This window comes from Nesoenas mayeri, assembly GCF_963082525.1.
Source record: "Nesoenas mayeri genome assembly, chromosome: 3".
Classification (NCBI taxonomy): Eukaryota; Metazoa; Chordata; class Aves; order Columbiformes; family Columbidae; genus Nesoenas; species Nesoenas mayeri.
In genome coordinates this window covers 120,973,438-120,998,228 of record NC_137544.1, presented here as the reverse complement: position 1 = coordinate 120,998,228, position 24,791 = coordinate 120,973,438, and the positions used below count along the sequence as shown (strand labels likewise).

The 24,791-nt window shown below is 52.1% G+C and overlaps 2 protein-coding genes and 1 long non-coding RNA gene across 4 annotated transcripts; 1 reads left to right on the top strand and 2 right to left on the bottom strand.

Annotated features, from left to right (window-relative positions):
• Positions 1 to 768: 768 nt before the first annotated feature.
• Positions 769 to 2,424, bottom strand: THBD (thrombomodulin; the record flags this gene model as incomplete). The annotated part of the gene is made up of 1 exon (XM_080342958.1): positions 769 to 2,424. One exon carries the CDS (start codon positions 2,422 to 2,424, stop codon positions 769 to 771), a length of 1,656 nt encoding a protein of 551 aa, XP_080199084.1.
• A 5,739-nt stretch (positions 2,425 to 8,163) lies between these two features.
• CD93 (CD93 molecule) lies at positions 8,164 to 13,446 on the bottom strand. Of its 2 annotated transcripts, none has more exons than XM_080341010.1 (2): positions 10,258 to 13,446; positions 8,164 to 9,476 (listed from the first exon to the last, which is right to left on the bottom strand). In XM_080341010.1, the coding sequence occupies exons 1-2, from the start codon at positions 11,931 to 11,933 to the stop codon at positions 9,467 to 9,469; spliced, it is 1,686 nt and encodes a 561-aa protein (XP_080197136.1). In that variant the 5' UTR covers positions 11,934 to 13,446; the 3' UTR covers positions 8,164 to 9,466. The 2 variants fall into 2 exon arrangements, with proteins under 2 accessions (XP_080197136.1, XP_080197135.1); XM_080341009.1 differs by having other exon boundaries at positions 8,164 to 9,032.
• A 3,095-nt stretch (positions 13,447 to 16,541) lies between these two features.
• Positions 16,542 to 18,853, top strand: LOC308039040. Its single transcript, XR_013921991.1, has 2 exons — positions 16,542 to 17,235; positions 18,411 to 18,853. It is a non-coding gene; the product is annotated as an uncharacterized lncRNA (long non-coding RNA).
• The last annotated feature ends 5,938 nt before the right edge of the window (positions 18,854 to 24,791 follow it).

Genomic DNA, 24,791 nt, shown 5'->3' with positions numbered 1-24,791 from the left:
GGAACACGAGGGTCCCCAGTGCTGCAAATGTTTCCTACTGCGGAAAAAATTAGCCCGGGCTTCTCACTATCCCAAATTAACCGCTGTGCCCCCCGAGAAAAGCCATGGGACGGTAAGAGGGAATAGAAGTGAGGCGTTTTAGCCCTCCCGCGGTGACGCTCAGCGCTGTCGCCAGCGATCCGAGGTGAGACGCTCTGCTGCCAGTGGGGAGAGGCAGAACGCAGGGCTGGGGAAGGCAGAAGCGGAGGTTTCTGCTGACGAAGCAGAGGGGGGCGAAGGAGCGAGACAAAGCGCTGACCACAGGATCTTTGCTCCTTCTTCCATCACCCAAAACTGAACGTAGCCAAAGGCAGGAGCATCCCAGCTCCAGGAAAACCATCACCCCCAGCCCGGCAGCACACTGCCCACCCAGGGAGGGGGAACTGGGGGCCAGGCGACCTTCCATGGTCCCCAATGGCCCATGGGCCGTGGCACCCGTGCTCTCCCCCCACATCGATGCGGATTTAAACAGTTCCAGATGGAGACATCCCTCCTGTGACACACAAACAGTTTTTCCGTGCAGCCCCCCCAGCTACTGGCTCGGGAAAGGCAAAGCCGAGTTCTGGTGCGGGGATTGCAAGAGCCGGCTGGAAAGCAGCAAGGAGGTTTGGAAGTGGGGGGTGATCACAGCTTTTCCCAAATCCTCATCATCATTAAAAAGGTGAGGGGGAGGAAGTAAATGTTACCCAGTTTTGCCCACCTCCCTCTCTCCGTCCTGCCCAGTTCTCCCTACAGTTTTTGGCCGGAGGCGGCACAGCCCGAGGTGACCGGCTGAAGTCCCATCTCCTTCTCGTGGGGGCCACCGCACTTGTAATCCATGCTGCTGGGGGACCTGCAGCGCTTCTTCGCCAGGTGGTAGCCCAGGGCCAACAGCGCCAGGGCCGCAGAGAGGGCACCCATGGCAATGCCCACCAGTGCACCGGGGTGGAGGTGCTCTGCCTTCGGTGGGGTCCGGCTGGGGATGGGCGTTTGGGCTTCAGGCCCCAAATCCCCCGAGTACCCCCCGTCCCCATCTTCCTCCAGGATTTTGCCACACTCATGCTGGTTGAGGAGCTGGTAGCCGGCGTGGCAGTGGCACTCGTAGCTGCCGGGGTGGTTGACGCAGTCGTGTTGGCAGTAGTTCATGTCACACTCGTTGATGTCCATGCAGGTCTTCTCGCTCTCGGCGTCGTCCAGCACGAAGCCCTCGGGGCACTCGCAGGACAGGCTGTGGGGGTCGCACTGCGGCGGGCACTGGCTGCGGTTGCAGTGCAGCACGCAGCGGCTGGGGTCCTGCGGGTGCATGGTGTAGCCGGGATAGCAGCCGCAGCGGTACCCGTCGGGCACCTCCTCGCACTTCTGCTCGCATGGCGCCTTGTAGCAGTGCGAGACGGGCCGGCAGTGCCCACCCATCATCTCGTAGCCGTGATAGCACTGGCACTGGAAGCCGCCCTCGGTGTTGACGCAGACCTGTTCGCACAGCTGGGGCGAGACAGCGCAGTCGTCGATGTCCTCGCAGCTGCTGTCGTCGGCCGCCAGCTGGTAGCCCGACTCGCACATGCAGAAGAAGGTGGTGCCGGCGACGATGCAGTGATGCTGGCAGGGCGCGCCAGCACAGGGCGAGCTGCAGCTGCGCCCGTCGGGGGCGAGCACCTTGCCGTCGGGGCAGGAGCAGCGTGGCCGGCCGCCCTCGTCGCCGCACGTCCCCTCGCAGCCCCCGTTGGCCAAGCGGCAGGCCCAGGCTCCCGGGGCGTCACGTCCCCAGCGCAGGCCCCCGCTGTCCCGCTCCTCGTCGCAGCGGAGTTGCAGCCCTATCTCGGGGATGCTGGCGATGCTCCCGGGTGGCAGCACCACAAAGTCCCCTCCACGGGCGCCGAAGGGGGTGGTGTAGGTGACAAGCAGCCCCTCGGCGGGCGGCAGGCGGGGGCAGCTCCCCGCATAGTTGTACTCGCAGAAGAAGCCGTCGGCCGTCGACTCGCAGCTCCGCTCTTCCCAGCGCAGCTGCCGCGACACGGTCACGCAGCGCTTCCCGCACCGCTGCTCCGACGACGCCCAGTTGGAATAGTCGGTGCTGCGGTCGCCCGTGACCCACTGGAAGCCGCGGAGGCGCTGGGCCGGCTGGGTGCAGGAAAGGGAGGGCGCCAGGCGCAGCCCCAGCCACAGCCGCCCGCTGCGGTTCTGCAGCAGCAGCCCGATCGCATCCTCCGCCACGGTGGAGCGGACGGTCATGAGGTGCCCCCCGCCCCGCTCGCACACCCCGCTGGCCTCCGCGAAGCTCCGGGCCGCCCAAAAGATGCCGAAACAATCGTGCTCCAGGCACTGCGCGCCCGAGGGGGCGGCCGGCCCCGGTTCCCCCCTCACCCCCAGCCCCAGCAGCAGCGGCAGCAGCAGCGGGAGCCGCCGCATGGCGGAGGGGCCGGCCGGAGCGGCAAATCTCTGACATGCCGCTCGCCTTCCCTCCGCCCCGCTTATAAACGCTGCGGCCCCCCCGCCCCGTCGCAGGAAGGAAGCGCCTCCGGGGCCGGGCCGGGGCCGCCGCTGCTGGTCGGCAATCCCGGCGGCGGGGCGGGGGGGGCCCTCCGGGACCTGCCGTCCAGCCGCTCCCCCCGCCGCCCACCCGTTCTCCGTCCTCCCCCCGCTCGGCTCCTTGTGCCGGCTCCTCCCCGCCGCGCCGGGGGCTGGTCCTGCCCGGGCCCCCCCGGCGGTGCCGGGTGGGGGGAGCAGCGCTGGAGGGTCCGGGGGTGCCCCCCCCGGCGGTGCCGGGCTGGAAGGTAAGCACGGGGAGCGGGGCGGTGAGAGCTGCCCCGGCGGGGCTTTGGGGGCGCCGGGGGACGCGGGGTTAGGGGCTGAGCAGACTGGGGAAAAAGCTGTTTTCTTCTTGTGCGAATGGAGGGGGAGGACTGGAGGAGGGGTGAAGGGCACCTGGGCGGGGGGGGGAATTCAGCCCGTCCGACCCCCCTGGGCTCCTCACCCTGCTTTGTCAGGCTGCCCAGCTCAGGACAGCATCGGCTTTACCCCAATCCGCAGCACCCCAAAACCCATGGCACCCCAGAAGTTGATGAGACAGCAGTGGCAGCAGCCCCACAAGCTGTCCCCACGCGGGATGTCCCATCAGGGCCAGCGCAGTGGCCTGCAGTGGGTACCCGGGCTGCGGGGGTGATGTCCCCGTTCTTCGGGCATCTCCGGCACCCTGTCCCATGGAGCTGGAGCGATGGCAGCTCCCAGTGCTCATCCCCGCTGTAATAATAGACTCAGAGAATCTTTTTGGTTGGAAAAGACCCTCAAGATCATCGAGTCCAACCCTGGCGCTAACCCATGTCCCCGAGAACCTCATCCCCGCGCTGGAGGGAAGGCAGGGGCCAGGCTGCCAGCCCTTCCAGGCCAAAGACTTCACAGGCAAAAAACTGTGTTTTCAGAGAGAAAAGGAATTCTGAGATGATTCTTTTCTATAGCAGCGAGGGACTTGGGAGAGCCCAGCCCTGTGCTTCAAGGATGCGGCGTTAACAGCCACGAACATCTCTGTGTCCCTTATGATTTGCAGCCCAGCGGCCCCTGAGGATTTGAGGTAAGACGGGATGCCCCCCTCCAAAAAAAAAAAAGAGTGGGATTTCCCCTGGGCTTTGCAAATCAGCCCCTGGTTATATGGATAAGCAGGGCTGGCGTGGCCTTGCTCTTGAGATTAGAGAAAATTGGTGTGGACTGTGCAGTGCACTATGGGGCAGCATCTCAGCTCCGTCCCCATCCCCTGCCCAGCTTTGGGGGGACTCGCCCCCAGGCACTGGCTCCCCCTCCTCGCGGCGCCTCTGCCGCTGTTTTCCTGCCCTTCCCATGGTTTTATCTTTGCAGGAGCCGCCGCTGCCGTCAGAACATCGCCGAGAGCAACAGAAAAATGAAAAGCAAACATCCAGAGCTTCGCCACTCCAGGAAAAGGGTATTTGACCTTCTTTTTTCTCATTTTGATGGCGGTGTTTTTACCAGACTGCAATTAGCCCTCAGGATGCCCCGTGGAGAAGCAAATCTGTATTATCCCGCTTCACTCATTGCAAGGAGGATGCTTTATTAAAAATTTAGGGTTTATCTTGTCCTCTTCCAGCCCCTGTGTGGTTTGGGTAGCTCATGTGAGGCCATGGAGAAAAGGAAAGATGGAAGAAAGAGTGATAATAATCCTTAATAATTATAGTAGTAACTGAACAAGCTGCCTGGTGGAAATGGGAGCAGAGGAGCTCGAGTTTTTTATTCAACACCCTTCCCAACACCCCACCCGTCTATGGGCTCTTTCCCACCCTCATCCGTCACCTCTCCGGGAAGGGGAATGGCACAGAAATGCCATTTTCTGCTGAGATTGCAGGACAGGCTCGTTTTCTCCGGTAATTAAGCCCGGGGCCAGTCACTCCCTGGGTAAAACAATTCACCCAAGAGGAGCTCAGCTGCTCTTCATCGCCACAAAATGTGGACTTTCCTGGAAGGTTTGGTGGCGCTGACCTTTCCTTGCCTTAGGAAAACCTGTTGTTTCCCCAGTTTTCTTTATTTTTTTAACTTCTGGTGGTCCTTTTTCCTGTTTTATAAGCAAAATGCTAAAATAATGGGGGAAGGTCAGGGCAAACAACAGAAAATGAAGACAGAATGTAAGAAAAAAAACCTCCACCAGTGGATTTCTGTCCTCTTTAGAAAAAAAAATGGTTATAAAAGCAGATAAAAATCTCATTTCCAAGGCTGCACGATGAGAAATATTTTGAAAATTTCCAGGAAAAACTCCCCAAACAATGATTGTTCAGCTCATCGCCCGATGTCCTCGCCCCGCCGACAGCACTTTGCAGCCTTCCATTGCCAGTGGGAGGGCAAGATAATGAGGAATGAGATTAATCATGGGTTAGTAACTCTCTTATTTTTAATTCTGATGATTTTGTGCCTCGACGCATGACAGGCGTTGGCTGACTCAGAGCCAGCAATGCCCTTCCTGCCCAATTCCTGCCTTTTTTCCTTTAAAAGTGCTGATTAATCGCGACGCCGGGTTATTGCAAGAGCTTCGTGGTGATAAGGGGAGCGAGACCTTGTGCTGGGCTGGACCTGACGCATCCCAAATGTCACTGTCCCCCTCCGGCCACAGCAATGCCCAGGCCAGGCCTTTTGAATGGTGCTTTTCAACCTGTGGGGTTTGGGGATGCGTGTGGTGGGTTTTCTTTGCTCCTTTGCTGGGGTTTGGGGAATGAGGTGCCTAATGGCAGGATGCTGACAATTATACGCTATTTAATATGATGCGATATAATATAATGCAATATAATGTTATGCAATAGAATGAAACGCAATATAATTAATGTATGTAATATCATAATACATTATGCTATGTATAATATAGTATATACATCATGTCATCTATATAATCTATATAATAGTATAGTATAACATATGTAACATGTAACATATATATAACACATATATATAACACATTAATATAATGTGATATAATATAATATAATATAATATAATATAATATAATATAATATATAATTAATATATAAGATATACTATTATAATATATTATTATAATGTGTTATATATACTGATATATGATATATTATATTATATATTATTATATATGATAGTATTATTATAGTATATAATTATTAACTAATAATATAATATCATATATGTTAATATAATATATTGATATAATAATATATATTAATTATAATATATAATAATTATATTATATAATTAGATAACAATTATATAATATAATAATACTATCATATTATATTATAATAGTATATATAACACATAATAATAATATAATAGTATATCTTATATATTAATTATATATTCTATTCTATTCTATTCTATTCTATTCTATTCTATTCTATTCTATTCTATTCTATTTCATATAATATCATTTTAAAAACCTGAAAAGCAGACCATTTGGCAGCACTCACGTGCTTCCCCATCTATGTGTGACCTGCGTGCGATCCCGCCTGGAATCATTAAAACTGCACAGGGGTCCCTTTTCCCAGATTTGGGTGAATTTTTGCCATATTTGGGTGAAATCTTCCCAGATCTGGGTGATCTGCTTGGGGTTTTGTGGTACCCTCCACCTGCCCATGCGCTGTGTCCTGGGCAGGAATTTCCTTGCAGAAAAGGTGAATTTCCCTGCTCCGGATTGAACTCAAGTTTAAAAACATATTGATATATGTATATTTCTCAAGGCCAGGAAGTGCCAGAGAAATAAATACATCCAAAAATAAGATTTAACGGCCGGCCAGGCACCCAGGCCAGGTTGGGACCTGTAAGGGGGTGTCACTGCTAACTTCACAGCATGCTTAATTGGCTGCACATTAATGAAGAGCGCTATTTAGGGCGGTTTTGCCCGAAGGGAGGGTTGTTTGACAGGCTTTGGATTGGGCAGGGCTGGGGCAGTCACGCCAGCTGGGGCTTTTTTTTGTTAAAACTGGGAAAATGGGTTATCTCCACAGATGTGCTCTGTTCCAGCCTATGGGCTTAGGACCTTGCTCCTGGGCTTAGGACCTTGCCTTTGGGCTTAGGACCTTGCTTCTGGGTTTAGGGACCTTGCCTTCAGTGTGGGTGCAGCAAATACAGTTTGCAAGTCGCAGTCCATCCCGCGATCCTCGTGGTTTTTGTGTTTGTTTTTCCCTCTGGCTCATATTTTTATGTGAATTTTTGGACTGCAACCAGGGAAAAGCAGCCGGTGCCGCTTCCCACGGGGATTAAGGCCCCCGAGGTTGGGTGTTTGCAATATTTGGCGTGGAAAGTGTGTGACTTGTCCTGCCTTCACCTCCATCAGGTGCCTTCACACCCCGTCCCCTCCCTGTGCCCCAGCCCCAGGCTGCATAAATTGGTATTTTAGAGGCTGGAGCAGCACCTGAGGCTGGATTTTCCTTTACGGGACTGTCCCTCTGTCACAGGCTGGCTCTTGTCACCTTGTCACCAGCGCTGCTCAGATCTGCTGGGCCAGACCTGAGCTCGGCTTAGCAGCCTTGAAAGGGCTTGGGAGAACCGAGAAACATTTAAAAGATAATCAAATAATAAAAGGAGGAAGTGAGCAGACATTGAAAGCATTTGTTTTTGCAGAAGGAAGGAGCGTGGTATTTTGTAGATAATGTTTTAATATCAGTCAGTACCTCTGCTCTAAATTCTTCTGGTGAGGCCGTTTCCTTGCAGCACCTTTCCCAGAAATGGGGAAAAATTATAACCCAGGGGGTGGCCGAATGGCTGCGTTGTGCTGCTTGGCTTTGGTTTGTGGGGTTAAATGTGAGGCGCTTGCAGGGGGAACTGCATCCATCCTGCCCCAACCTCAGCAGGGCAATATAAATAGTATTAGAGGTAGCAGCAGGCTGTTTTTTGGGGGGTTTTCTTGTTGTTAAACACTATTTAAGGGGAGTGTCCTTGACTGATAAAACACCACATGAATACCATGGGTGGTATGAGTGGGTTTTTGTGTCATTGAGGGTTTTTTCCCCCCATCTTTGTGACTTTTTCCCATTCAAGGATGGCTTTTCTTTGGCGGTGCACGTCATGGAGGCGCCTCCAGCAGCCCCGCAGTGTCAATTAATTGAGTGGCTTCTGTGCCTGTTTGCTGACCAGAGCCAGAAGAGGGTTGCTCCTGGGCTTAGGACCTTGCTCTTGGGCTTAGGACCTTGCCTTTGACTTTTAGGATCTTGCCTTTGGGCTTAGGAACTTGCTCCTGGATATAGGACCTTGCCTTTGAGCTTAGGACCTTGCCTTTGAGCTTAAGACCTTGTCTTTGGGCTTAGGACCTTGCTCCTGGGCTTAGGATCTTGCCTTTGGGCTTAGGACCTTGCTCTTGGGTTTAAGACCTTGCCTTTAGGCTTAGGACCTTGCTCCTGGGTTTAGGACCTTGCCTTTGGGCTCAAGGCCTTGCCCTTGAGCTTAGGACCTTGCCTTAGGACCCAACCAAGACCATTCCAGTGTGCCGACCCCATGGAGCGAACGGCCCTTGCCGAGGACAGCAGTGCCCATGATTTGGCTACACGTGCGATAAGCATTGGTAGAGGATTTGTCAGCAACGCTGTAGAAAACGCAAGGGTTACATGTACCACATCATTTTGGTATCGTATACGTGTATTAAAGACCATGAAAGATGCATTCTGTTTTAGATTTTATTGGCATTCCATCAGAAAAGCAACACAAAGCGTTATTCGAGGTGTGGGATAACCCGAGTCTTTTATCAAAGGCCAATGCAAAGCTGACGCGCCGTTTCCACAAAGGACAAAGAGTCTCTTAGTTCTGGACTGTGACAATACAATGGGTAACTGGGGACAAACCAGTTGATCTGTACAAAGCGTTTGGGACGCGTCGGCTGGCCCGTCCTGCCCTGGTGACAGCAGGACAGCGACAGGTCTTGTGTACATATATATATATATATTATAGGGAGGGAAGGGGAAGCAGAGGTAGCTGCCAGGATGCTACATCAGGAAATATCCCACCAGAGAGAAGCCAGGCTAAACCTAGGCTCGGATTAGTGTCTTCCCTAGGCTGGGCCTGCTGCCGTAGTCCATGAGTAGCACAGGACACACACCGGAATGCACAAAGTTCGTGACAGAAATCAGGGTTGTAGGTTTTAGTGAGGAATTTCTGGAGTAAATAACACCGCTCCGATTTGTACCAGCTGTGAGCCCACACTCCTTTTTCTGTAGTGGAATCAGTGCTATGCACAGCAATGAACTGATACCTTAGCCGAAAAACAAGGCAGAAACACTCCCGAGACTGTTAACATCTGGAAAATGCCTCAGTTTTTGCTGAAGCAACCCAAATAGTCCCAAATAGTGAGGCACGTGGCTGCGGCTGCATTTTCCCCATATAGTCTAGGCGGGACAACGCGGGCATCGTTGGACGTATGCGGGTCGTCCCACTGATTTTGGGAGGATTATTCACTTCCTTAATCAATTCATGTATTCAAAAGGCTTTTCTGGCTTGTTTTAGCGCGGGCAGGGCATGAATTTTCTGCGGGCCTTCCAAGAATTCAGCGCTTCTCCCAGCGGCTGTGCGGAGAAAAGGAAGCAGGGACAGAGCATTAAAAACATTACTATCAGCTGCGTTTTCCTGTGTTGTTGTGGTTCGGTTTGGTTTTGTTTTTTAAATTTCACAATGGAGAAATGAAGATGAAAACAGCAGCAGGAAAGGGGTTTCCTCTGCACAGGGGAGAACAGGATGCAGGTTGCTGCCCACAGCAAACTCCTTTGTCTTCAGTTCCCATTTTCTGTAGCAGTTAAGCCTCAAAGTATACAATAAAACCAGGAGGAACTTCAGGAAACTTGTGCACCCTTCAAATCGTACGCCTGTTCTTCTCTAGCACCTTTTTGCCGTGTAGGGCGTGGGTAAATAATGGAGCTCGTGCTGCTTGATGGGATGCAGGAGTGGCCCCTCTGATTTTTGGGGAGAATTCACGATGAAACAGCTCGAAGAAGCTTCGTTGTCAGGAGTGGCTGAGGATAAACAGCTTTCTGAAGTTAGGTACCTGGGGAACGACTGTGCCCTGAGAAAGCGTTTGTTTTGAAGGGGATTTACAGGTCTTATACATCATAATTAGCAAATATACAACACCCAGCGTATTCTTTACAGGGGGAGGAATGGAAAATGCCGGCTGCTGGGAAAAAGTACAATCCAACAGGGAAAACCTGGTCTCTCATCTGGCTGCACATGAAAGACCAGCGTTGTTTTCTGTACTCTGCAAACGCTTTTAAGCTGAAAATGGTTAGGCGGTTCTTTCAAACACAGGCAGTGGGGACAGGGCAGGGACGCTGCTGCTTTTGCATGTCGGCATTTCAGATACAGACTCGATGGGAAATGAAATTAACTGTCGTCCTTTAGGAAGACAAATCCATACTGATAACTTGCTGCTGTTAAGCACAGGGTGGTTCTGCAGGGTTGAGGAGCAGCCCTGCAGGCAACTTTAACCCCGTCCCATCCCAACCTCTCAGCACCTTCCCCGTTAACCCTTCCCTCGCAGGAACAGCACCTGGTTTATAGACCACACGACTGATCCAGGCTGCCTTTTTATGGGGAGATCAGTTCTCTGGGCTGCCTTTTTAGGGGGAGATCATCTCCTGCTTTGCAAAGAGCCCCAGGGCAGGTTCTTGGACATGCAAAACCGCCTTGAGCAGACAGCGTTGCCCCCCCATCCCTTTTATTTCTCCTTTTCAATTTGCAGAAACGCTCGGTGCCGCTCGCAGCCCTGCGTCCCCCCGGCTGCCCCGGCGCCGTTACCTGCGCTCGCCGCTGGCCCGGCGGCTCTCGGGCTGCTCGGGCACCCAGCAGTAGTTGTCCGCCGCGTTTTTGGCCGGCTGCTTCTCCCTCTTGGCCGCCCTCCTCCTGCAGGCCAGCAGGGCCAGGGCGAAGGCCAGCAGCAGCAGGATGGCGATCAGGCTGCCCAGGATGTAGTAGAGGAGCAGCCGGGGGCCGTCGGCGCTGTGCTCGGGGCCGGGAGCCGAACCAGCTGCTGTGGGGGCTGGCGGTGTCACCCCCGTGGGGATGCGCGTGGTTGGGGGGATGCCCGTGGTCCGTGGGGCGCCCGTGGTGCGGAGGATGCTCGTGGTGCGGGGGGTGCCCGTGGTGCGCAGGGTGCCGTTGGGGGACCCCGCGGGCTGTGCTGTGGTGGGCGCGGGGTGGCAGCCATGTCCGTCATCCTGCGGGACGGAGCCGGGCGGGCAGAGGCACTCGAAGCTGCCGGGCAGGTTGCGGCAGGGCCCGGGGCAGGGGTCCCGCAGGCACTCGTCCACGTCCAGGCAGGCGTCGCCGCCGGGCTGGCGCTGGTAGCCGGACCGGCAGGCGCAGTGGAAGGAGCCGGGGACGTTGAGGCAGAGCTGGGGGCAGACGCCGGGCTGGGCGCACTCGTCCTCGTCGTGGCAGCGGCGGCCGCTTGGCCCCGCGGGCCGGTAGCCGGGCTGGCAGAGGCAGACGAAGCTGCCGGCCGTGTTTTGGCACTCGTGCTGGCAGGGCTTGGCCAGGCACTCGTCCATGTCCACGCAGTGCCGGCCATCGGGTGCCAGGGTGTAGCCGTCCTCGCAGCTGCACTCGAAGCCACCGGGGTGCACCCGACACGTCCCCTGGCAGGGGTTGGGGTGACAGGCGTCCTCGGGCAGGCAGGAGGCCATGTCCGGCGCCAGGACGAAGCCAGGGTGACAGGCGCAGCGCGGGGGCTGCCCCGGCTCCTCCAGGCAGCGGTGCTGGCAGCCACCATTGCGCTGGGCGCAGCCCAGGGGACAGAGGGGCCCAGGGGGGTCCCAGGCGAAGCCGCCCCCCTCCAGCGACCCCTTGCAGAGCGTGAAAGCCGGACCCGCGCCCCCCTCGCATTCAGCCTCGGCCAGCGTGCCAAAGGGGGCCGTGTCCAGCCGGGGGCTGCGCACCCCGAAGGGGGTGGTGTAGGTGATGCGGCCGGGGCCGGCCAGCCGCAGGGGCCCGCACATCCCGCGGAAGCTGAACTTGCAGAGGAAGGCGGGCAGCGCCGAGCGGCACGGCCGGTCAGCCCAGCCGGCGGCGGGGCCGTGGGGCCGCAGCCCGACGCACCGGGCGATGACGCAGGTGACGACCGGCTCAGCCAGCCACGCCGAGTAGTTCCCCGGCTCCCCGCCGGCCGCCCAGGAGAAGCCCCGCAGCGGCTCCTGCGGCTGCACGCAGCGGCCAGGCGGCAGCGACAGCCCGATCCAGGCTGCGCCCGTCCAGCCGGCGGCCGCCAGCAGCTCCTGCAGCCGCTGCGCCTCGGCTGGGCCACCCACCGTGGCCAGGTTGCCCCCGTCGTCCCGGCACCGCTTCTGCGCCGCGTTCCAGCCCAGCTCGGCGCGGTGCAGCGTGTAGCAGGCGGTGTCGGCGCAGAGCACCGCGGCGTCCTCCCCGGCACAGCCCGGCGCCAGCAGCAGCAGCAACAGCAGCCGGGCGACGGCCATCCCAACGGCTGCACGGACGGACAGACGGACGGACGGACAGGCTCGTCAGCCGCCGGCTCGCATCCCCTGGTCCCGCCGAGCTGGCCCGACGCACATCCTGTGCTCCTGGGTCTCCTATTTATCACCGGAGGCTACGGCTTCCTGTAGCGTGGCCTGGCCGCTTGTTGGTGGCGGTCCCCTTGCTGTCCCCCCCTTCCCCCTCGCTCCCATCCCAAAGCTTCGGCTGCGCTTGGGCTGGTGACGCTTTTCTGCAGGAGAAACTACCCGTGTTCCTGCTTTTTTATGTGTTTTTTTGCCAAGGGCTTGAGCCACTCGCTCAGCCAGCAGCTGCTTTTTCTAATGCCTAATAGGGCCTGATAGCTTTCAAGCACATTATTGCTAAAAAAAATGAAGAAAAACAACACAAAAATAAAAAGCCGTAGGACCCCTCGCTATCGGCCTCGAGAAGAACCCGAATTACTTGGCTCGGTGTCCCGTGCGCACGCGACGTTTTCCAGCGCATTCTTTTCCCCTTCTTCGTGCGCTTTAAATAGACGGACGAGCTCCAAAATAGGAGCTGGGTCGTGGGAAGGGCCGGGCTGCCGGGACGGAGCCGAGAAGCGGTCCCCGATGCCGTCCCGAGCAGTGATGCTGCCCCGGCATCATGCGGGATGCTGTGATGCTGTGACGCTGCTTGTTAATAAGTCGCTAATCACTTGACCCTGATCCGGTGCAGCGCGGGGAATTGGCCGCGCTTGGCCGGTGTCGGTGGCTGCGCAGAAGGTCATCAGGGAAAGGGCAAAGGCATCGATGTAGCGCGCCGTAACGTTTAAACAACCATTCACATCGCAAAAGCCCCTAAAAGGCCTCGAAGCGACTTCTCCGCAACCATATGTTAGGATCCAAAAGCATCGTAGCGGTGTGATCGAAATGTAAATATTTTTAAGTATTTAAATTAAACATTTACTGTTGAAGGGTTTGCTGCGGTTAACCTTCTTTTTCCCAGGCCAGGAGATGCCAAGCGGGTGCGCTCACCCTTTGCACATAAGCAAACCAGCATTTTGCACATCTGAGCATCCCCGGGCATGTCCCATCATTTCTTATTTTCCTGCAAAACCATCCTTATCCCATGGATTCCTGCCTGCAGAGAGGTCAGCATGGTGATGATATTATGGACGGTGAAGGTGGACAGAATGCCCCTTGACTTATCTTTCCACGCTTAGCAGGCACCTATTGTAACTGTGAATTCCGTGCTTGTTCCCAGAATGCTCCTATTTGTTGATTTATCTGCTTTTTGTGCGCTGGGTTAGCTCCGTGATGCTGTAGTGAGCTACAACAACCCAACCGAGGAACCGAAACAAGAAAACCCCTTGTTCACTTCCCACCTTCATACCCTAAATAGGAAAGTCTCCCAAAACCCCAAAGATTAGAGATTTCCATTGTTTTTCCATCCCTGGTGACATCCAGCGCGCCTGGGAGAAGCATCATTTGGGTGACATGGAGGGTCTCTCCTACCTGAGCTGAAAATAGGATGTGGGGATCCACAGGAATGCTCCAAAACTAAAGAGTTTTGGGTCAGTGGCTGCTTTGGGAGGAAAAAAATACTTCGATGCCATCTCCAACTGGTTTTATTCAGAATTTCCTACTGGAAGAAACGGGGGGGATTTGCTTTTGACTCGTACAAAATAAAAGAGCTCAACACAAAAGCATTTCCTTTCTGCTTTTACAACAGCACCGCTGGCGTTTGCTCTTGCCAGCTGAGATGCTCAGACAAGCTCAACCCACAGTTTATTTCAGCAGCCAAAATGGGTATTTTTTTTGTCCAATCGAGTCCCAGGGACAAAAATTGGCCAGTTCTGAGTGCAGCTCCTCTGGACTTTTCCAAGCTGGGGCTGTGGCCAAAACCAAAACCACTTCAAAATGCAACTAGAAATGATTTGAAGAGGTCATTCCAGCAGAGTAATCGGTGACGTGCTGATGGTATATTTTGTTAGGATGCGTTTGAGGTGTAATTGTGGAGATAATGTGGAAGTTTGGGCTCCTGTCCTAGGGAAGAAAACTTCTTTTTTGAGACTGCGGTGTCAGACCCTTTCCATTGATTTGCAAACATACAGCTAATCACTTTTTCCAGTGGATTTTGATTTTTTTAGATGGAAGTTTAATGTTCCTGCTTGAGCTGTTCATGGGCTGGTTACAATTTCATGGAAAACCTCCCCACACACACACTTTGTAGAGGGATCTTCATCTGCAAAGCTTGTGCTCATACTTCTACCCTCAGCTTTGGCAAGAGAGTAGTTTGGTAACTTAAAAACACATCGCGCTTCTATTGTTTTTTATTAAATGCCCCATGCTTTTTAAATGTTCTTCTCAGCTGGGCTGATGTTCCCATTTGATAATCGATTGGTCCCGGTTCTTAAGTTAAAAGGGGTTTTGTTTCCCAGTCCCCTCAGCTGAACGAGTCCATAAACCCCCTATTTTGGGTAATAATCAAAGCCAAATGGTCTTCTGGAGGCCAGAAGTTGTGCAGAATGGCACGCCAAGCTTACAAAAAATATGAAATTAGATTAAAAAGAAAAAAAATCTAAGCCCAGCTTTGCTGAAGGAACTGGTTAAAAACAAACAACGTTTCTCCAAGGCCAAAGAAGGAAACGCGAACCGTCTGCGGCTGTTTGTGCAAACCCCCCCGGCCGGGACAAGGGACAATGGGGCCGGCGGGGGGGACACCTGTGCCAGCAGCAGAAGAATGGGAGGAACTGGGCTCTTCCTCTGGGGACGTCCCCAAGGCCACCCAGCACAGCTCTGAGGATGGGGTAACGGGCTTCTTTTGCATGTGAAGTTTAGAATTGGGGCGATACGGAGCGGGCTTGGCTCCTGCTGATGCTGAACGCTGCGTGTTCACTCTAATTTTGATGATTTACAGCAACGCCGTAATTGGGTATTAAGATTTTTCTCATCTGCTTTTAAAGCAAGAAAATCTTCCTACAATGAGAGCGGATCGGGTCGTTTTCCAGCTATATCTTTTCGAAGGCTGATGCCCCGTGGCCGGTGCAGGAGTCCCTTGCTAAGAAGCAGGAATTAGCTGGGCTGGAACGGAAACAAAATCCAAAGGACCAGGAACAGGACGTCGCTATATTTAGTTTCTAGCTATCGTTGTTGTTATATTCATGGCAACAGTAGGTGCATTTGCTTGCCCGCCTTGCCACCAGGTAGAGAAAAACACTGATTTTTAAGGGTCTCCGTGATGGGATGTCGTTACCTTGCTTGTCCAGCAACTTAAAGCAGCTATTGCTGAGATATATATATATTACAAAATTACGCATACAAACGCATGTGCGCACTTCATACACAGATTTATAAACCTGATTCTGCATATTTTTGTTGACAGGTGTATGAGAACTCCCCCTGGGCTGCAGCGGGTTCTCCTGAGGCCAACTGGGGGATATCACGCTCTGTAAACCCTCCCTGGATTTTCAGAGGTAAGAAGAAAACCCACTCCCCGTGAATAGATGCAACAAAGCAAATGAAAAACCTGTTTATTTCCTTTAAGAGATTTCATCAACAAACAAACAAACCATTACTGATTGGAAATAAAACCCACGAGAGGACAAGATGGGCGGGAGAGGCATCCAAACTCATCAGCCGCCCCCTTTCCTCTTGGTTTTATTGCCTGCATTTATTTCCCTGGATACACATTTTCCCTGTAAATCGTGGGTCTGCCTTTACTGGTGGCTGGGGAAACGGCTCCAAAATGTTCTTATTGATGAAGTTTGTTCCCCAGTTAAGCGGATGGTTGAAAGGGCAGATGGTATATATATATGTATATATATATATGTATTTATATACCAGGCATTAAGATGCTGTTCCTACAACAATCTTTTCAACAACTAATGTTTTCTGGATTCCGGCAGATGTAGCTCCCCAGGAACATGGAAAACAAGATTGGTGTGACAAATGCAGGGTAAAACCCAACAGGGGCAGGTCCAAGAGTGTTACCGATGTGGTGCTGAACCAGCACCGGAATGGGAAGGTCTGCAGTGTCAATTATATTTCCTACACGCACACTGCTGGTTTTGAGGTGTCTGTACTCTGTTACTCACCTGGATTTCTATAAGTATGGATGTGTTCCTATACCATAAGCAATAATTTACAATAAAATTGTGTGCTTTTCCATTTTTATTGTGAATTCCCTTCTACCTTGCCTCGGCAGCCTTGCAGGCTTGTGTGTCTGTTGTCCAGGATTCCCTGAGCTGTAGCTCAACATTTACTCTATATTTAAAGACAGAATATTTAAAGACAGAACCGAGATGTCAAGGATGTGGTTCCCATCCCACCTTCAGCCACTCGTGACACCCGGGGCTGTGTCACCCCCGGACAGAGGGGACACCATTAGGACAGGTCGATGCAATTAATCTCTCTGGGTGGACACCTTCTGCTTCTCCTCCTAAAGGCTCCTGCTTGTTCATTTTCCAATTACATTTTTAGCAGGGAGGAGGCAATTAAAAGCCGTGCGGCGGACTCGGTATCACAGGCCACAGCGCAACGGAGCCACGTTATCTCCATCTCCCTCGGCTCTGCTCTCCACAGATAAAAGATTTGCTTTTAATTCCCATTTAGCAGGCGGAACTATCGCAGCCCACGATCTGCGTCTCCCCCTCGCCCCAGCGATCGCTGTTTGTTTTCTACAGCGCGACTCCCCCGGAGGATGGAGAACGATTGCGGTTATTGAGCATCCTCCTCCTCCTCGTGCTCAGCATCCTTCACTGCATCATTAGTGTTCGGCATGGGCCCTGCTCTAACGAGACGAGGGGGTTTGCAGGGTTCAACTGAGGAAGACCCATTTTTGGTTTGCTATGGGTGCCTTCCCCCCACAGCTAAAAGAGGAAGCTTTTGGCTGGTGGTGGCATTTCTGAAAGGTTGGTGGCATCATCTCTGAGCTGGGCACCACCAGGGAAGGCTTTGAGTGGCTCCTTTTGGGCAAAACTCACTGCAGACCCCAAGGAACTGTCCACAGCTTCAGGTATCGGTGCTGCCACAACACAAGGACAGCGGGGAGCAGCTCCTGGGGCCAACATCTCCTTGGGCTTTCTTGGGTTACTGCACCCAGGTGGAGCCCCTTACACAGGTGATGGGACATGCAGCTCCCTGGGCTTGATGTGCATCAGGTTCCTCACCAACTATTTCACCCACCTGCTCCCCTAACACTCCTTTTCTGAGAGCTTTGGCTGTGAGGACCTTCTCCATGCTCTGTGCCAAATATTGCTCCAAATTCAGCATGTTGGTCCTGAGTCTCCACAAGGACCATCTGCAGCCTTTGCCACAGCAGGTAAGGAATGAAATGGGTGAACTGCACCTTGATAAATCATTTGGTGAAGCTTCTTGGAGGTGTTTTTGTCTCAGCTCTGCTGGCTGGTAATTCCCAAGAAGCTGCTTTGGTGGGACTGAGCTGTAGGGTGTCCTGGACCGCTGTGGTGCTAGAGCTTGGTGAGATGCCAGGCTCTTAGTCTTGGTTCTGGGACCAGTTGCTGGCTTAAGGCGAGGAGCAAGGCTCAGGTGGGTGGGTTTGTCTTGGGACAGCTGGGACCAGAGCACCAAGGAGACTGGAGCGACCTGGTGGCTTTGCCTTTGGCGAGGGCAATGGGTCTCATTGGGGGACACAGGACAAAATGTTGCCTGTTGATGCTTCAATGCTTTGCTATTGGCATTTTGGGTTTTCTTCTTGGAGAATGTGCTGTTTGGGGAAACGGGGCCCCAACTGTGTGTTTTTGAGGGCTCCCAGCTGTACAGTAAAATCCAATGTTGTGTTTGTGTCGCGCTTCAAGGTATTTACGTGATGTGTTGTCAAAATACGGGTCAAAATGTTCGTGCGATGTTTGGCTTCTATTTAACTGCAAAAAGATGTGACGGTTCCCAGAAGCAGCAAGAACGGTCTGCGGAAAGGACAGCGGGGTAAACGAGAGCGTGGAACTCGATGGTGGCTCCTGGCTGCGTGATTTAGCTTCTGATAGCACCAGGAACCTGGGTGCTTTGCTACTGCAGCAAATGACAAAGTTATCTTGCTAAAGGATAAAAGATATTCTAAGAAATTAGAATAAATCTCCACTAACTAAACCCTTTAGCAGAAGTAAAACAATATGGGTAAAACTGGAATAACCTGGCAGTAATGTGAAGGCTTCCAGTATCTACATGGCAATATGATTCTTAACTTATGTGTCTTTTTTTTCCCCTTACTATGCTGGTTTTGTTTAATTGTGGGGAAACAAGCACAGATGTGAACCCCCCAGTCTGAGTACGCAGAGCTTGTTGTGCCCTTTAATGGTCTGAAAACCTTGTTGTTTGTTAATTAAATGCAACTGGCCCAACAGATGTGATTGAAGGAGCAGAGGGGCTGCTGCTTAGTGACTGGGGGCATAGAGCTTGTATGGGGAGAGGTTTATCATTGGGCCCTTTTACCCCATATTAGCAAGATCCTTGTTGAATCCCAGTCTAATTGTCCTGCAGGGTGACGATTTTGATGGAGCGAGTGAGTGTCCACCTGGCTGGAAGGAAACGGGGAGTGAGGAGAGGACAGAGCAAATATCCCCTCACTTCTGAGCATCAGCACAGCATCTATTTCTCTTTATTCCTTTTTTTTTTTTAAAGAGAAGGCAGGGAGATTTGCTACTTGCATAGCACTCCTGATTTATGATACGTCGTTATATATTTTTTAATCATTATTTTTTTATTATTACAATTATGTTTCAATCCTGGCAGTGTAGAGTTTAAGGACCCTCCCTGCAGCTTTTTCAGCCTCTGCAGTTTCGTGCTATTCTCAATGTTTCTCCAAATTGAAGCAACTCCCAGGCTAATGCTGGGGGGGTGGATTTTTGGGTGGGTTTTCCACCTTCCTGACAGCAGATGGGATCAGGATGCAATAATTTACAATAAAATTGTGTGCTTTTCCATTTTTATTGTGAATTACCTTCTACCTTGCCTCGGCAGCCTTGCAGGCTTGTGTGTCTGTTGTCCAGGATTCCCTGAGCTGTAGCTCAACATTTACTCTATATTTAAAGACAGAACCGAGATGTCAGGGATGTGGTTCCCATCCCACCTTCAGCCACTCGTGACACCCGGGGCTGTGTCACCCCCGGACAGAGGGGACACCATTAGGACAGGTCGATGCGATTAATCTCTCTGTGTGGACACCTTCTGCTTCTCCTCCTAAAGGCTCCTGCTTGTTCATTTTCCCCTTATATTTAGCAGGGAGGAGGCAATTAAAAGCCGTGCGGCGGGCTCGGTATCACAGACCACAGCGCAACGGAGCAGCATTATCTCCGTCTGCCCCGGCTCTGCTCTCCACAGATAAAAGATTCGCTTTTAATTCCCGTTTAGCAAGCGGAACTATCGCAGCCCACGATCTGCGTCTCCCCCTCGCCCCAGCGATCGCTGTTTGTTTTCTACAGCGCGACTCCCCCGGGGGATGGAGAACGATTGCGGTTATTGAGCATCCTCCTCCTCCTCGTGCTCAGCATCCTTCGCTGCATCGTTAGCGTTCGGCTTGGGCCCTGCTCTAATGAGACGAGGGGGTTTGCAGGGATCAACTGAGGAAGACCCATTTTTGGTTTGCTATGGGTGTCCCACTGGCTTTTGGGGGTTATCTGCCACATAATTCCCCATTCCCAGGCTGGCCTCATGGTTTGCAGCACTCCTGGGTCAGCGTGAGCTTTGATCCCCTCCTGTTTTTCAGCATCAAGAGCCAAAAACATATTCTCCACCTACTTCTGAGCAGCTTCCAGCAGCGCAAGTACTCGATGTTCAGGACAACCTCCTTATCGAATCTCGTGGTTTCGTATCTCTGGCAGATAAAGCCCAACCTGCCCTTATCTCGTGTGTGGACCTTCCCTTTGGTCCTGCTCCTCCGCACCCAAACTGCTCCAAGCATCCTCCAGCCAGGTCTGGTTTGGGCATGAGGAGCTTGGACCAGAATCTTTGGCGGTCCCTCCCAACCCAAACTGGTCTGCGAGTCCCAAAGGTCTGTAGAGCATCTATTTTAGCAGCAGCCCTGGGTGCTGTGATGGTGGCTCCGTGCTGGTGGCACCAGTGGATGGTCCGTGGTGTCCATGGGTTCTCTGGTGGGTTCTCACCGTCCTGGCTGCTTTTTGGGCTGAAATCCTCCCAAAGCGGGGTGCTGGGGGATGGGATACCCCCCGCAAAATGCGTCCATCCTCTCCCATGGGACGTCTCCAGGTCACAGACATCCCACATCAACCTATTTTTTCAGCCCAGCTCCCCCCGTGTGTTTACACCCAGATATTTCAAACATCAGCTCTTTCTTCCTCTCCGTTTCACTGCAGCCGCTGATAATCCCTGCCTGGCTAATAAATCACATTGTGCCACAACGATAACAATAGCTTATTGAAAAAAGAAAACAGTGAAGAGTTCCCCGTTCACCGCAAGGAAACACATTACGGGATGTTCTGCCTCTTGGTGTTGTAACCTGTTGCTAGGGTGCTTTTTTCAAATGATATTTTATTTTTCCTCGTGTCCGAAAGCGCGGTGTCAAAACTGCTTGTACGGGGGTGGTTGGGTATGGATGGGGCGCAGAAAATGTGGTGTTGCAATAACCTATTGCCACGTTGTCCAGGCAGGTGGAGCAGCTGGAAGAAAATAGAGATAAATGAGATGCTGTCCATTAATGCCTGTGTGGGGAGAGATCTCTCCTCCCGCTGCTCTGCTGGTATAATAAATTGCACAATAAATACTTCTGGGGGAGTTATGTTGTGGTAGAGGGGGAAGGTGAAGAAAAGGACAGACTTAAATAAATACATATTTTATTTTAAACGCACAAAAAAATAGGCAGCAAAAAAAAAAAAAAAACCCACCTCCTTGTAATTCTTTTAATTTCAGAGGGAGATTTGGGGCTGTTTCTGTTGGAATCCCACCAGGACACCTGGCTGTCGCACACACCCTCTGGCGCAAAGCTCCAGCCTGGGATTTGTCCAGCCAAAGGGTCCAGCCCATCCTGTTAAGCCGGGCCTGGGAGTTTGAGCTCAGAGCGGTCGGGCAGCGATTTCCCTGCCCATGACCTGCAGGATGAAGCATTTTTTGCATTGGAGTAAGAGCCTGTACGGAGCACAGCTGCTGAAAAAGTAACGTATTTTGGCCGGTGGAATTGCGATTCCCAAGCAGGGATTGCCAAAATAAAGGAAAATTGGGCTGTTTCATCTTCTGCAATTATTTGCCCTGAAATACAAACCCATTGTAGATAATTGCTCATTGCAAAAGCACAGGGAAGTTTTGCACCTTTTTTTTCCCCAAAGTTGTGTGTTCTTTATGGGAAGAGAGCTGCAAGGGCAAAACGGCGAGAAAACATTATCAGCATCCTCTAAAGCTTCTTCTTTTGGCATAGCTTGGGGTTCTCCCCTCTCAATAATAAACACTGGAGGGGCTTTCCATTCTCATTCTGTTTGGTGCCTTTTTCTTCTTTTCCGCAGTGTAAATGAATGAAGGTTATTAAATACGCATAGCGAGGACTGTGATGTGCTGATACGGACACTGGACGTTCAGACGCTGCAGCAGCTCTCGTGCAACACTGATATTTTAAGAAACGAAATAACAGAAATAAATAATAATAAAAAACATTAAAGCCACAAAGCACCCAAAGCAGAAGTGAGATAAGTGTGCCCTGTGGTTCCTGCAGCGGCACCAGGTCGTGGTGTTTGATATAATGGTGATGATTCAACGCGTTATATGGCGTTTTAAGCCACGAGGCAAAGCTTTGCTTAGAAAACATTGAGGTTCCTGCGTTTCCTTTGGTTTCCTCGGAGCCAGGCGTGGGGGGAAATGGTTTCTCTCCTTGGAATGGTGAAACTTGAGCAGAACCGCAGGCTCAGAGCTGTAAACAGCCGCTCCTTTCAAAGCCGCTATTCCCTGGGATCTTGAGGAAAATATTGCACAAGGGAAATATTGTACGGGTGCGGGAGGAGAAGAGAAAAGCCGGGGTGTCCCCAAGGTGGAACAAGGACTTACTGTCCCCCCACAGCTTCTCTGCACAGTCACTGCAGCCCCAGAAGTGCCATAAATAGGAATAACTGTTGTTTTTGGGGAGCTGCAGTGGGGACGTGCGGCAGCATCTTCTGCCCAAAACCACAGAGGGTCAAGCACTATCTTAATCACTCATTATTACTAGACTATAATGATGTATTTAGTTGCAAATGGCTTTTTCCAGCGCAGGTTTGACACCTCTCAAGACAAGCCCAGCGGGAAGGTGGACGCGGGCAGGTGAGCGAGTCACTGCCTGTCCAGATATCAAATTAAGGCGGAAAGAAACTATTGCACCATTTCGGCTGATGTGTGAGGACTTGTTTCCCTCTCTGGCTTGTAAAGTTGGTTAGTTGGTTGGTTTTTTTCCCATGGCAAAAGGGTTTGTCCTTATTACGTGGGAAGGTCAAACCGTGGGAAACATCTGACCTCAAGGTTAGGTCCAGGGTTGACTTTTTGGGGGCGCTCTCATTGACTTTTTTGGGGCTCTCATTGACTTTTGAGTGGGTCTTGTTGACTTTTTGGGGGCTCTCGTTGACTTTTTGAGAGCTCCCATTGATTTTCTGGGGGTTCTCGTTGACTTTTTTGGGGTTCTTGTTGACTTTTTGAGCGTTTTGCTGATGTTTAAGGCGCTCACGCACGTGCACAAACGAAGGTGTCTCCCAAGTGGGTGGCTTCCTTTTTGGAGCGGAGCCACGGGAGTGGTGGGCTTTCTTTTATTAAATATTAATTTCCTCCCTTTCTAGACTGTTTACTCGTCGCGTACAATTTCCTGCCCGCTTTCCCTCGCCCTCCTCTTGGAGTTTCTGCATTTGTGGGTTTATTTCGTATTGTTTCTTTCCCCAAAGTTTCCTGGCTGAGTTTTGCAGCCCCAAGCACAAAAGCGCAGGGATGGGGACAAATTCAGGTGGCGCAAAGTGAGTATCTGCGCGGGGCATTGGCTCTGCCTTTGCAACTTAAACACTGACTTCTCGCTGCTGAGCTCAGCCTAATTTTTGCGTAATTCCGCGCCCCGCGGGGCTGGGAGGGCCCCGTGTGACTCACCCCCGTCTCCAACACACCCAGCTGCCTTGCTGCTTAGTTTTCTATGTCATTTCTATTCTTTTTTCGCTGGCTCGGCCCCATTGAATTGCTTTTCCTCTCCCTGATGCTCTGGCTCACGTGAAGGAGATGGGTTTGGAGGCGGAGGAAGCCGTCTGAAGGAAATGCAAAGGAAAAGGCAGGGTTGGAAACACTTGGGGGGCGCCTGGGTGTTGTCCTGTGTGGGCAGCAATAGCTGGAAGGAACAGGGAGGGTGGGGGACCAGAGGTTCCCCCAGACCCTCCCCAAGGCACAGGAGCATCGCTGGGACTCAGTGGGATGCGTTTGCATCTTCCTCCCGCCTCTGTGGGGTTCAAAATTAACAAAATAGAGCCCAAATGATGGGGGACGTGACGCTCAGAATGAAGATGAGCCTACAGGTTAAATGTGTGGCTCATGGTGGTTGTTTTATATACTTTTTTAGAAGCTTGGCAGAGATGTATCTCGCAGCACATGCGAATGTTGAGGTCATTGCCCCGGGGAACCCGAGCTGAGCAGCGTACGGATGCTCTCACTGAGAAATTTGTGTCTTTTGAGGCTATTTCTTTAGTTATATGGGCAAACCCTCATTTTTGGATGAGGAGGGGCAAGTGCCTTTGGTTCTCCCCAGGAATGAGGGTGCAGTGAGAGCAACACCAAGAGAAAGAAGAAATGAACCTTAAAAAGCCTGTTTTCCTTTCTGCTAATGAAGTTTGTCACTGCAAAACAAAAGAAATTAGATGTTTATAGCTGAAAGAAAGATTATCCCGACCCGCTTCCCGCTTCCTCGCTGTGAGTGTGGATGCTGGCTCTCAGCAGCGCTTCCATGCTGGGGTTTAATTCCAGTTTCTTTCCTTTTTTTCCCCTTATTTTGGCCTTTTTGGGGCCTTGTATTTTAAGACTATGTCCCCACGTTTCGGTCAAGCATCACGTTTTGTCTCTTTGCAATAAGCGGCTCCGGGTTTTTGCAGGAATTCGGGATGTAGGGAGTTGGTGCAGCTCTATTGCCAGCATCATCCAAGCCACCCAAATCCAGTATAAACAAGCCCGTTATCTTCAGCTGACATTATTATAATATAACCTCATAATATAATCGTATATAAACAGAGAGACGAGGGGAAGCCAAAGATAAGCCCCGCCCATGTAAGCTGGGTTTTTTGATGGTTTGGGGTTAGCCTGGGATCGCTAATGGGAGCGGGATCGGAGCATTAATCATAGAATCCTGCAATCCTTTGGGTCGGAAAAGACCTTTCCAGGTCTTTTCCGACCCAAAGGATTGCAGGATTCTATGACTGTTAATGCAACGCTGCCAAGTGCTGTATCCTGCACCGTTTTGAGCGCTGGATTAATTACAGAAGTGACGCTTTGAGTCATACGGCTTGGGAGAGCTGCTGTGACCCGGTGGGATCTACAGAGCAATCCTAATGGGAGGAGGGGAAAAAATAAGTATAAAGCTTTAAAATTGCCAGGAAAAGGTCAAGCGAGGTTTTGTTTTGTTGCTTTGACTCGGAGCAGAAGTAAATCCCACCCATTTGAAGTGCCGCTGGGTGGATGACGGGACAAGACGCCCTTTGCTCAGCATCGGTGCTAATTTGTGCGTGATTAAGCCCAAATCCTGACCCCGGGGTGCTCTGGGCTGCTGGAAGAGGCTGGGCTCATCCTAAGCACAGAACTAGCAAGCCAGGTTTGCTTAAGCCGGCTCCCAAGCCACGATTAGGTTAGGGACCACATGGTGGCTCTGGCAGGGAAAGGACCTCCAGATGCAGGAGGTGGCACCGAAAAATGTCACTAAATCATCCGGTC